Source organism: Temnothorax longispinosus, unplaced genomic scaffold (genome assembly GCF_030848805.1).
Source record: "Temnothorax longispinosus isolate EJ_2023e unplaced genomic scaffold, Tlon_JGU_v1 HiC_scaffold_294, whole genome shotgun sequence".
In the NCBI taxonomy this organism is placed as follows: Eukaryota; Metazoa; Arthropoda; class Insecta; order Hymenoptera; family Formicidae; genus Temnothorax; species Temnothorax longispinosus.
The window spans coordinates 366-13,479 of NW_027270115.1; the positions used below are offsets into that span (position 1 = coordinate 366).

At 36.0% G+C, this 13,114-nt stretch overlaps 2 protein-coding genes across 4 annotated transcripts; both read left to right on the top strand.

Moving 5' to 3' along the window:
* Nucleotides 1-3,101: 3,101 nt before the first annotated feature.
* LOC139824212 (protein unc-45 homolog B-like) lies at nt 3,102-9,025 on the top strand. Of its 2 annotated transcripts, XM_071796708.1 has the most exons (6): nt 3,102-4,460; nt 4,879-4,916; nt 5,142-5,549; nt 5,906-6,235; nt 6,322-6,765; nt 7,167-9,025. In XM_071796708.1, the coding sequence occupies exons 3-6, from the start codon at nt 5,154-5,156 to the stop codon at nt 8,931-8,933; spliced, it is 2,937 nt and encodes a 978-aa protein (XP_071652809.1). In that variant the 5' UTR covers nt 3,102-4,460; nt 4,879-4,916; nt 5,142-5,153; the 3' UTR covers nt 8,934-9,025. The 2 variants fall into 2 exon arrangements, with proteins under 2 accessions (XP_071652809.1, XP_071652808.1); XM_071796707.1 differs by lacking the exon at nt 4,879-4,916.
* A 139-nt stretch (nt 9,026-9,164) lies between these two features.
* LOC139824213 (protein unc-45 homolog B-like) lies at nt 9,165-12,345 on the top strand. Of its 2 annotated transcripts, none has more exons than XM_071796710.1 (4): nt 9,165-9,742; nt 10,555-10,975; nt 11,299-11,628; nt 11,703-12,345. In XM_071796710.1, the coding sequence occupies exons 1-4, from the start codon at nt 9,702-9,704 to the stop codon at nt 12,147-12,149; spliced, it is 1,239 nt and encodes a 412-aa protein (XP_071652811.1). In that variant the 5' UTR covers nt 9,165-9,701; the 3' UTR covers nt 12,150-12,345. The 2 variants fall into 2 exon arrangements, with proteins under 2 accessions (XP_071652811.1, XP_071652812.1); XM_071796711.1 differs by having other exon boundaries at nt 9,165-9,509.
* Nucleotides 12,346-13,114: the final 769 nt, after the last annotated feature.

Consider the following 13,114-nt stretch of genomic DNA (forward strand, 5'->3'; position numbering starts at 1 on the left):
TATAGGTTATTATGTCTAATATACTCTTTACCCGGCGAACCAAATTGTAACAGAGTTATTACGTTATTTCAGTTAATGAATGCGAACAAACATTATCGATTGACATACAGTCATAATATTTTTATTACAATACTGATTTTTCCCATATGTTAACAATTGGTGTTTGAAACTCGCGCGGAATACTACCAATTTTGATATGGTGCTGCACTCTATTGGCTCCTGCACACAGGACGCGGTAGCGCGGCATTGCGGCAACGCGGCACCGCGGTAACCAATCACCATCTGCCTTTCCGTACTACTTTCAAAAGTAGAATGGAAAGGCAAGACGGTAATTGGTTACCGCGGTGCCGCGTTGCCGCAATGCCGCGCTGCCGCGTCCTGTGTGCAGGAGCCATATGCTAGCTTTCACTGAAGAACCTCATGGGAGTCGCAAAGTCGTGAGTCGCAAAAATTGACCAATCACAGTCGATTATTCTCCTCAAATTCGATTGTGATTGGTTAATTCTTGCGACTCACGACTTTGCAACTCGCATTGTAGACCATACCAGAGAGAAACCTGAGAGAGGCCATCCCGGCATTTTTCGTCAATTTTTCTGTGTCACATTTTCCGACGCGCCGCCTGAGAAAGTGCGTATCAACTACGTCGTTTCGCTCGGTAACCGCACATGGTTTGCGTCCGTGCTAATGGTTCGTGTCCGAACTAGCCAGTTAGTGGGGATATGCTGCGGCCGCGGCGGCCGCGCTCGGCCGGCCCGGCGCACAGTGGAGCCGTTTGCGCGAATCGCGGAAAAAATTATGTTACTTGTAAAATATGCAATGAATGATCAGAGAACCTTTCAATGTTGACTTATAAAAATTGCAAAAGTGTATATTTATTAAAAATTAATGATAGGAACAAGTATTTGATTGAAATTAAATAAAATTTCAATTTACATTTAATTTAGTATTTACGTATAAGAGCAAAGTAATTCTTGCGTTTCATCGCTTAAGTCTAAATTTCTTTATGTGGTTTACTTCTTAAACTAGTTATTAACGGATCGGATGACACGGAGCATCATATGCATAACATCTTCATTTGTAAACAGACGGCTACATTTTCTACTATGATTAAGTCGATATATCGTTTATAGTCCTTATTTCTTGCCTCTTGAGCTTCTTCCGATAATGTCCCAACAGGTAACGCTGCATTTTCTATAATTTTCTTACCGTGAAGAAGAATTTTATGAACGGTAATTGGCATCATAAAGTACCAAGAATATTTTTCAATAAATATTTCCGCTGCCTTGTACGCATAAGAACCGAATTTTTCTGAATTTATTTCTTCACCACAATTAATCGTTTGTAATATTGTGGAAAATCTATCTTCTGATCAATTCCTCGTCAACTCCAGTTATTTCTGCTGTGATTTTTGGATCAGCAAAAAATCGTCGAGAAGTACAGTATTTCCGTCATTAGATGATCCGGAACCTTGTTTAACGATGTCTACCCTCAGTCCAAGTTTATTATAAAATGCGTCTTGTATTCTTTTTTTTGTTTCTTCTTTTTGAACGCGTGTTTCTGGCGTTGTTGACCACTTCTTGAAAGACAAATTGTAGGCAATATGTAATATACACTCCATGAATTTGATTCGTGCAAGGGTGACATTCCTAATTTGAGTGCTTCTTCTTTGTTAGACTTTTTATTAATTTCTGTTAAGTTGTTCATTTGAGATGATTTGGAACCGCAAATGAAGCACGAAGATGATGAAGGCGTGTGGGTTACAGCTTGAGCTACCTTACCGTCTATCATCGTAAATATCATTTGATGATTTATTTTGAATGTGGTTCCGAACTTTTCTATTTCTGTTTCTCGTATAATTGAGCAATTTCGTCATCCATACGTTGCTTTTCACTTTTTATTTTTTCAGCAGTTTTTTTTGTGTATTTAAATTGTATTGCTCTGCAATATCTCGTTGAAGAAGGTCGATCGTTATTCCAAATAATAATATTTTTATCGTAAAATGAAGTAAGACGTAAGGGCACCAATGAAGTCATAAACATATATTCATCAGATATTTCTTTGTCCATAAAACTTTGTTTGTATTCGCTCTGACCTGATGATCCATCACAACAAATGATCGATGCCGCTTCAAGTAAAATACAAAATCAGAAAAATGGTTTTGATGCTAACACTGCTCTAGCATTAATAATGGATGCTCAGTTATCAAGACGACAGTATGAAACAATAAGAGCTGCGACGAAGAAAATTGGATTCGATATATTTCCATCGTATAAAAATATCCAAAAATCAAAACAGGATTGCTACCCAGACGACATTAATATTACAGAGAGTTCGGCATCAAATAATTTACAAAAATTACTAGATCATACTGCAAAAAGACTATTATTTGAGACAATAGATAAGGAAAATATGGTTGATGTCAATGAATTAACATTGCTCACGAAATGGGGTTGTGATGGAATACAAACAAAGTTTTATGGACAAAGAAATATCTGATGAATATATGTTTATGACTTCATTGGTGCCCTTACGTCTTACTTCATTTTACGATAAAAATATTATTATTTGGAATAATGATCGACCTTCTTCAACGAGATATTGCAGAGCAATACAATTTAAATACACAAAAAAAACTGCTGAAAAAATAAAAAGTGAAAAGCAACGTATGGATGACGAAATTGCTCAATTATACGAGAAACAGAAATAGAAAAGTTCGGAACCACATTCAAAATAAATCATCAAATGATATTTACGATGATAGACGGTAAGGTAGCTCAAGCTGTAACCCACACGCCTTCATCATCTTCGTGCTTCATTTGCGGTTCCAAATCATCTCAAATGAACAACTTAACAGAAATTAATAAAAAGTCTAACAAAGAAGAAGCACTCAAATTAGGAATGTCACCCTTGCACGAATCAAATTCATGGAGTGTATATTACATATTGCCTACAATTTGTCTTTCAAGAAGTGGTCAATAACGCCAGAAACACGCGTTCAAAAAGAAGAAACAAAAAAAAGAATACAAGACGCATTTTTATAATAAACTTGGACTGAGGGTAGACATCGTTAAACAAGGTTCCGGATCATCTAATGACGGAAATACTGTACTTCTCGACGATTTTTTGCTGATCCAAAAATCACAGCAGAAATAACTGGAGTTGACGAGGAATTGATCAGAAGATAGATTTTCCACAATATTACAAACGATTAATTGTGGTGAAGAAATAAATTCAGAAAAATTCGGTTCTTATGCGTACAAGGCAGCGGAAATATTTATTGAAAAATATTCTTGGTACTTTATGATGCCAATTACCGTTCATAAAATTCTTCTTCACGGTAAGAAAATTATAGAAAATGCAGCGTTACCTGTTGGGACATTATCGGAAGAAGCTCAAGAGGCAAGAAATAAGGACTATAAACGATATATCGACTTAATCATAGTAGAAAATGTAGCCGTCTGTTTACAAATGAAGATGTTATGCATATGATGCTCCGTGTCATCCGATCCGTTAATAACTAGTTTAAGAAGTAAACCACATAAAAAAAATTTAGACTTAAGCGATGAAACGCAAGAATTACTTTGCTCTTATACGTAAATACTAAATTAAATGTAAATTGAAATTTTATTTAATTTCAATCAAATACTTGTTCCTATCATTAATTTTTAATAAATATACACTTTTGCAATTTTTATAAGTCAACATTGAAAGGTTCTCTGATCATTCATTGCATATTTTACAAGTAACATAATTTTTTCCGCGATTCGCGCAAACGGCTCCACTGTGCGCCGGGCCGGCCGAGCGCGGCCGCCGCGGCCGCAGCATATCCCCACTAACTGGCTAGTTCGGACACGAACCATTAGCACGGACGCAAACCATGTGCGGTTACCGAGCGAAACGACGTAGTTGATACGCACTTTCTCAGGCGGCGCGTCGGAAAATGTGACACAGAAAAATTGACGAAAAATGCCGGGATGGCCTCTCTCAGGTTTCTCTCTGACCATACGCTTGGTGAATGACCACGTGCCTGCACGAATAGACAACCTGTCATACTGACGTGTATACAGGTATGCCAATTCACTGCCAATTGCCAAGTAGTTCCAACGTTGAATATGGGTGCGAGTGGCGTGCGGTGCGAAGCAGTCGCCAGTCGGTAAAACGATATCAAAACAAACACCGGCCGGCGGCCGCTCGCAGGAGTCACAGGTTTCTCTCTGTTATTTGTGCCTCAATTTACTCATTAGCGTAATTAACTACGCCGGTCACGTGGTTACAACCAGCGCAAGGTAGCCGCGAGCCACGTCCTCAGCTTGGCGTCAATGTTTTCCGGTTTAGCGGGTTTTAATCACCCGTTGAAAAATTGACCGGTAAAAAAGTAAACACGTGGTGGAGAAAGTAGAAAAAGTTCGAGTGCTCCAGCAGCATCAAAAAAACGTTACGAAAAGGAAGCTATCCGACAGGTAAAGGATCTACATTTGTTTCACCGACGCAACGATCTGAATCAAGATTCATCAACAATATAACAAAAAGCTATTTAAAAATAATATATGATGCGTAGTTACAATCGGGAAAAGAAAGAAGTCACACGAGAGCGCGCGCACATGCACACACACGCGCGCGCGCGAGTACACTCAAGAAATGAACAAATAACTCTAAAATACTCTAAATGCATTAAAAAACCGGAAAACAAATACTCGGTTGACGGTACCTTAAATACTTTTATATAAGAAAAAATATCTCTTGGAGATTCTGAGAATGAATAATTACTTAAAATAGTTACTTAAACGATTGACTTCTTCTGTTGTTTTCCAATGTTCAACAAAAGTCAGCTGTCTGATATAAAGATTATTGCAACAATTGATTACAATTTACATGCAGGTCTCACACTAGAAATTGGATAATTATTATTGAATAGTGTATGTATTTTTGATCCATTATATTTTGGATCTGTTTTCTGTTGCTGAACTAGTGCAGCCAGTTCAGCAACAGAAAACAGATCTATTGTCTCATATTTGCATATAATTATTTAGTATCTAATAATTGCATCTTCTATACTTTCCGCATTTAAGATAATACATATAAAATATCACAGAGAGTTATTCCATATTAATATATAATGCATCATATATTTTGTGTTGTAGAGTTATTCCACCATGGCAAAGTCAGTTATGACTGCACAGGAATGGAAAGAGAAGGGTAATGAAGAATTTAGTAAAGGCAATTGGTCAAATGCCATAAGTCACTACACAAACGGACTAAAACTAATAAAAGAGGACAACGCTGAGAAAGGAGTTTACTACAAAAATCGAGCTGCAGTATATTTAAAGCTACACGATTACGAGAAAGTGGTTGAAGACTGTGACAGTGCGTTAAAGAAATGTTGTAACAAAGCACTGTATCGCAGATGTCAAGCACTAGAGGCGTTAGAGAGATTCGAGGAAGCATATCGGGACGCGGAGATCATTATTTCATCTGACCCCAATAACAAAGTTATTCAGCCTGTAGCGACGCGCTTATTTGAAATTGTACAAGAACGTCGTAAGGAAAATGCAAGTATTAGTGCCAAGATAAATATATAAACTACTATAGAAATAAATCAACTCGTAAGAGATGATAAATAGGTCTATATGTAGATAATGTAAAAATTTTAACATACTTTTTATACCAAATACTTCTCTCAGTAAGAGTTTCTATTGAACTCAATATCACATATAATTTGATAAATGGTTTTTAAGTTTTACTTTCTTTTATTATATAATTATTATTTAATAGTTTAATAGTTTATATTATTGTTTAATAGTTTACACATCTTGTAGGAATAAAAATTCATACAAATATAATCTTAATTATTTATATTTTTTTATTACAGATCATTATATTTAAATATAATTTTACTTTGTATTAGGTATCACAAATGCTGGATTTAGCATTTAACGTGAGTGCAGATAACGGCAAACGTGAAACCGCTATGAACAATCTGCTTGTACTCGCACGTGAGAGAGCTGGTGCCGAAGAGATCTTCAAAAAGGAAGGCGTATCCAAACTCGTTCAACTTGTGAAAGTGGAAAAGAACGAAGAAGTGATCTGTACTGCGATTCGCATTATAGGCGAATTATGCAAAAACAATATTAATCGAACCGAGTCTGTTATGAAATTCGTCGGTTTACCTTGGTGTCTGGAAATAATGAACAGCACATCTATACAGAGAGTTAATACCTCTCAATATTGTTTACAGGTAAATATCGAGTAAAATACATGCAGTTATTTTACACATTTTACGTATTTCAGTAATTAAAAATTTATTGCATATCTCGATTTCAGAATATATTGAACACTTACAGCGGCATGAATAACAAACCCGATTCGAAACCTGACGATGCGTTGTGCGCGGCGCATAAAGAAGAAATTGACACGATTCTATCGTGTCTATTAAATAGTGTAACGAGTAGAACGATAACAGGCCTTGCTAGAGATGCAATAATAGAACTTATTATGCGTAATATTCATTGCGTAACTGCATTAGACTGGGCCGAACGATTTGTCGAACTTCGCGGTTTGCAAAAATTAATGGAGGTGGCCGGTGAAATGGAGGGATACAAATACAATTCCTCGATAGACATCACATCTTCCACACGAACTAAAACCAGTATGTGTTTAACAAAAATATATGAAAACATGTACTACGATGCTGCTAAGGAAAAATTTATCAACGCCATTGAAGAATTTATTAAAGATAAATCGCTTTCACCTGACACAGAATCCAAGGTATTATCTTCCGAGATTTTTTTGATTATTTAAATTATTTAAAAATAAAGGGCTGTCTCTTTAATTATATCCTTTTTGAACAACTTGAACTCTACTTTTTGAAGCAAAAATGTCGAAACAGATTTTTTTAATTATCATTATTGTATATTCTGTAAGTTTTAAATTAAAATACGATTATAATAGAGTTGAATCGAAATTTATTGAAGAATATGAATATGAAGAATATGAAGAATACTTTTCCAGTATTTTTTAAAGCTCAATTTTTTTTAGTTTTTCAAACCAGAAATTTTCTCTATTTTTAATAAAAATTAAATAAAACTAATTGTATTGATATTTCTTTAAATTAATTATTGGTTCACAAAATGTAGAAATTCATAAATTGTTATGTGATTGTTTTACAGGTGCGTATAGTACTTGCGATAACAACTTTAATATTCGGCCCGCTAGACGTTGCGAACGTAATTATCTGTAAAAAAGAAGTTATTGGGTTGATCCTTGCTATGGCGAAAACGGATGACGTATTGCAACAGAAAATGGTTTGCGAATGTATCGTTGCCGCTATAACCAATTGTAACAAGGCCAACATATTTATATGGCGAGGTCGAAATATATTGCAGAACCTGTATTATTCTAAGCATGATTCAATTCGGATTCGAGCGTTAGTGGGTTTATGCAAGTTAACCAATTTCGAAGACGCACTCTGCTCTCCGACTATCAAACTGTTCCCGCATGGAGCGGCGAAGGAATTGGCCAAGGTTTGCAGACGATTCTTGATCAATTATAAGAAAGAAAAAGATATGATAAAATGGGCCTTAAAAGGCCTGTCGTACCTTACTTTCGACGACGACGTCAAAGACGAGTTGATCGAGGATCAACAAGCCATTCGAGCAATGATGGAGCTCACCAAGACTGATGATCAATCGATTTCCTACGGCGTGCTTGTAACGTTGATAAATTTGTGCAACGCTTATGAAGAGCAAGAACACATACCCGAGATTTTAGAATTGATAACGGTTGTCAGACATCATTTTGCCGACAAACACGTTGTAGCCGACGACGAAAACGACGCCAGAATAAGAAGAAGACTATGCATGTTAGCGAAAGCCGGTATGACCAGCACTCTAGTAAACCTCTCCAAAACGGACAGTCGAAATATTAAGGAATTGACAGCCACCGTTCTCAACGCGATATGCATTCCAGACGAAATTAGAGAAATAATTGTTCAACAAGGCGGCACAAAAGCATTATTGTCGTTAGCGCAGGATTCCACATACAAGACAAAGAAGGAAGCTTCGCGAGCCCTGGTCCATCTAGCACACGCGTTACCTCCTGAGGTTGCATTTCCTGGCCAGATAATCATGGAGGTTGTTCGGCCGATGGTAAATCTCTTGAACCCAGAGTGTTCCGCTGACGAGAATTGCGAGACTGTAACAGCTCTGTGCAATCTTGCTAAAGTCAGCGACACCATGAGAGGAAATATATTCAAGGAGGGAGTGTTTCAGAAGATCGAGGCCTTTGTGTACGGGAAAGACATCCTTTTGAAAGTGGCGTCCCTAGCACTTATTGGTATTTTGTTATCAAACCATGAAGTCGCTATCCAATGTTTCGAGGAGGACAAATCTCGAGTTAAGCATCTTATGTTACTGTGCAAGGACAAGAATCAAGATACTAAGTTCGCAGCAGCTGCAATTCTAATGGCGCTGACGGCGGCCAACAGAGAGGCGTGCAAGAAAGTTTTTGACTCGAATTCCTGGTTGGAATCCCTACGCCTTTTACTCACTAATCCAGAGGGTAAGATACAAGAAAGGGGTATTATAATTGTGATAAATATGTTGAGAAGCTCGAAAGACGTCGCTGTAAAACTTATGGAAACAGACATAATGAAAATACTGACGGTATTGACCAAAAATGATACCGTGCCAATCAATATCAAGGAATTGGCATCCGTTGCTTTAAAGGAAGCTGCAGATCGATCCGGTAACGAAGAACGTCGACAAGCAATCATCGTCATGATCGAACGGGAATGTGATAGAGCACGTCTATCAGGACAATTAGACCTTCTAAGCCGTTTGCTCAGAGACTTATGGGCATATGAACTTGTTGAAAATATACCCACAAACGTAGACTCAGAAATCGCAAAAGTACTAGAAGGAACTGAACGACGATGATTTCATGGAAAAAAGGTGGAAAATATTTTAATTCAGAGATCTTATTATATATTTTTATATTTCAAATAAAATGCTTTAAATAATGAAATAAATGTTTCATTTAAATTTCTGCAATTTCGTCGTTTGAAACATAGTTATACAATCATAATTATATTCGTGTTTGTACATCTTTAAATATATGATTACTGTGCAGGACATGTATACATACATTGTTTATTACATAAATTTGCTAAAGTATAATCATATTAATATATTGTACAAAATAATATGTACACGGAGATATACATATATCACTGGGCCGAGCCCGCGCTTTTGGAAGTCACATGACATGCATCATCGTTCCTCATTTGCTACCCCGGTCACGTAAACACTATGACTGTAAACATAGTGTTTACGTGACCGGTCATGTTTACGTCATAGTGACTTTGTATGTAAGCCGCGACCGATTTGCCCGCAATTTGAATTCTTACCGGTTTATTTAGTTACACTCGTTAAAAGGTCGAGGAAAGTAGAGAAAGTTAGGGTGTTCGAGCAGCACGGAAGAACGTTACGATCGAAGAGGAAGCTATCCGACAGGTAAAGAATTTACATTCTGTTCTGTTTCGCAGACGGTCTGAACGAAAATTCAACAATATAACAAAGGCTGTTGAAAATGATGTGAGATACGTTAGTAATAATCGGGAAAAGAAACCACACGAGAGCACACGAGGTTATTAATAATTCAAGAAATGAACAAAGAAGTCTAGATGCATTAAAAATGTCGAAGGAATGAGATTCATCCTCACGCATAAATTTATCGCGCGTTTCAGGTAATTCGCTCGCCTTTCTTATGGTTATTCTACATAAAAGTTGTAGTCGTGAGTTGTAAGAAATTGACCAATCACAGATTGAATATTCTCCTCAATTTCGAATGTGATTGGTCAATTTCTTACAACTCACGATTACGACTTCTATGTAGAATAACCTTTAGACTTTCTTTCGTCGAAGAAGTTAAATTTCCGACGTAAAAAAGGGAGGAAATGTAAATTGTTCCTGACTCTTCCAGCATAGCGTACATAATTGCATCTCTATATTTGCATACAGCGTCATAAGTTGTCTGGATAGTTTCACATTGTCTAATATGCACAAACAGCTTCTGGAGATTCTGAGAACGAACACTAAATAATTACTTTAAATGATTGACTTCTTCTGTGTTGTTTGCCAATGTTTGACGAAAGTCAACTTTCTGATATAGAAATTATTGCAACAATTGATTACAATTTACATGCAGATTACACACTTGAAATTGCATTGTTATTATTAAACTGTGCGTTTATTCTTTATCCATTATACATATATATTTTAGGCCTGTTTGTTTCAGCTGAACTTCTTGTACAGTTCATTTTTTCTCTTTTTCTTCTAATGTGAAAAGAAAAAGAGGAAAGATGAACTGTGCAAGAAGTTCAGCTAAAACGAACAGGCCTATATTGTCTCATGCATATAATTCTTTAGTAATAATTTCATCTTCTATGCTTTTTGCGTTTAAGATAATACATATATAAATAAAAGACACGATATGAAATGTCAGAGTCTTTCTATGTTAAAACATATAATGTAACATCATATAATTTGGGTTGTACAGTTATTCCACCATGGCGAAGTCAGTTGTGAGTGCAAAGGAATGGAACGAGAAGGGTAATGAAGAGTTTGAAAAAGGCAATTGGTCTGAAGCATTAAGTCACTACACAAACGCACTGAATGTAGAAGAAAACGATCATGACAAAAGAATGTACTATGGAAATCGAATTGCTACTTATTTAAAGCTGGGCAATTACGAGAAAGTGGTTGAAGACTGCGACAATGCGTTAATGATATGTTGTAACAAAATACTGTATCACAGATATCAAGCACTAATAGCGTTAGACAAATTCGAGGAGGCATTTCGGGACGCGGAGATCATTATTTCATCTGATCCCAATAACAAAGTTATTCAGCCCGTAGCGACGCGCTTACGTGAAATTGTACAAGATCGTCGCAATAAAGATATAAAAATTAGTGCCAAGGTAAATATACGTAACTGTTGTAAAAGTTCGTCAACTCGCAAGACATGGTAATTTAATGTAGATAAGAGAATAAAAATGAAATATATATTTCATACTGGATTTGAGTATTAGTAAGAGTTTTTGTTTCAATATCACACATAATTTGACAAATGGATTTGAGTTTTTGTCTTTTATTATATAATTATTAATTCTTGTTAAATAATAGTCTGCACACTACGGGTAGAAATTACATCATACAAATATAATGTTAGTTGTTACAGTTATTTAAATTTTTATTGCAGATCATTATATTTAAGTATACGCTTAATTTTGTTTTGTATTAGGTATCAAATTTGCTGGATCAAGCATTTGACGTGAACGTAAGTGAGAAGGGACGTGAAGTCGCTATGAATAATTTGCTTGTGCTCACACGTGACGAAGCTGGTGTCGAGGAGATCTTCAAAAAGGAAGGTGTATCGAAAATCGCACAACTTGTGAAAGTGGACACGAACGAGGAAGTAATCTGTAGCGCGATTCGTATTGTGGGCGAGTTATGCAAAAACAATATTAGTCGAACCGAGTCTGTTATGAAATCCGTCGGTTTGCCTCGGTTCCTGGAAATAATGAACAGCACATCTATACAGAGAGTTAATGCGTCTCAATATTGTTTACAGGTAAAGATCGAGTAAAATAAATGTATTTACATATATTTCAGTAATTAAAAATTTATTGCATATTTCGATTTCAGAATATATTGAACACTTACAGCGGTGTGACTAATAAACTCTATTCAAAACCCGACGAGGCTTTGTGCGCGGCGCATAAGAAGGAAATAGACACCATTCTGTTGTGTTTGTCGTACAGTATAACGAGTATAACGTTAACAGGCCTTGCTAGAGACGCAATAATAGAACTTATTATGCGTAACATTCATTGCGTAACTAAGTTAGACTGGGCCAAACGATTTGTCGAACTTCGCGGTGTGCAAAGATTGATGGAGGTAGCCAGTGAAACGGAGGAATACAAATACAAATCCTCGATGAACATCACATCCTCCACGCAAACTATAACTAGTGTGTGCTTAGCAAAAATATATGAAAACGTGTACTATGATGATAAGAAAACATTTATCAACGCCATTGATGAATTTATTGAAGATAAATTGCATTCGCCTGACATAGAATCTAAAGTATGAATTTTGCAACTTTCGATCTTTTCTTGTCATTTAAATTGTTTGAAAATGAAAGGCCGAGTCTTTTTAACTATAGCCGATTTGAGCAATTTAAACTATCTTTTTTTTAAATAAAAGTGTCAAAGAAGACTTTTCAGTTCTTTTTCAGTTGTCGATGTTTGTATATATTCTGTAAGTTTTAAATTAAAATATGGTTATAATAGAGTAATCGAAATTTATTGAAGAATATGACTTTGTCATTTAGTATTTTCTGAAGCGTAATTTATCAAAAATGTCTATTTTCTATCAAAGTTAAGGACGTTCACCGGCAAAATCGTTTTCTTAGAAATTTTCTTAAACTTTCAGTATGTGTTTAATTAAACGCGTTTTATACGTAGGCGTTTTATTCAATGCCCCTTGCGGTACTAAAATTTGAGATATTCAGCTTCAAAGTTCCGATTTTTAACACGGGATCCCTATGTTGAGCTCTCTCGACACGGACATTTTAATGAATAATAAATACAGTTTTCTTAGAATTTTTTTGAAAAAATAGTATAAGATGCCTCATATTATTAGTAACGTATGACAATAAAGTTCGATATAGCAAGCGGTATTTATTTTTGAGAAATAGTCGTCTAAAGAACACTATCGGACATAATTTTCGTCTGCTCGGAGGCAGGGAGAGGGAGAGATCACTGCGAGACTTGACAACGTCGTTGCTACCGCTACGACATATAGGTTAAGTAGAGAACGTCAAGATCTTATGGGCAACGTTATTTAAATCAAGTTATTTAATCTTTTTTCTTTATGATCCATTATTATTTACTTTTAGAATGCTCAATAGACAAGTAGGACGTACTCATTTATGATTGGTATTGGAGAAATGGAAACGGAACAAAAATTTGCCAGATCGAGTAAAACTGCGCGGCTAGACGAGTTTCAGACTTTTGCGCACGGAAGTAGTTGTCAACCATATCATTACTCCGTGC

Excerpts from the sequence above, each read along its gene's own strand:
- LOC139824213 (XM_071796710.1), top strand. The coding sequence starts at position 9,702 with ATGAGATTCATCCTCACGCATAAATTTATCGCGCGTTTCAG. Across the intron at positions 9,743-10,554 it reads AAATTTATCGCGCGTTTCAG|TTATTCCACCATGGCGAAGT; the intron begins GTAATTCGCTCG and ends TGGGTTGTACAG. Across the intron at positions 11,629-11,702 it reads CGTCTCAATATTGTTTACAG|AATATATTGAACACTTACAG; the intron begins GTAAAGATCGAG and ends TTTCGATTTCAG.
- LOC139824212 (XM_071796708.1), top strand. The coding sequence starts at position 5,154 with ATGGCAAAGTCAGTTATGACTGCACAGGAATGGAAAGAGAAGGGTAAT. Across the intron at positions 5,550-5,905 it reads AAGAACGTCGTAAGGAAAAT|GTATCACAAATGCTGGATTT; the intron begins GCAAGTATTAGT and ends ACTTTGTATTAG. Across the intron at positions 6,236-6,321 it reads CCTCTCAATATTGTTTACAG|AATATATTGAACACTTACAG; the intron begins GTAAATATCGAG and ends TCTCGATTTCAG.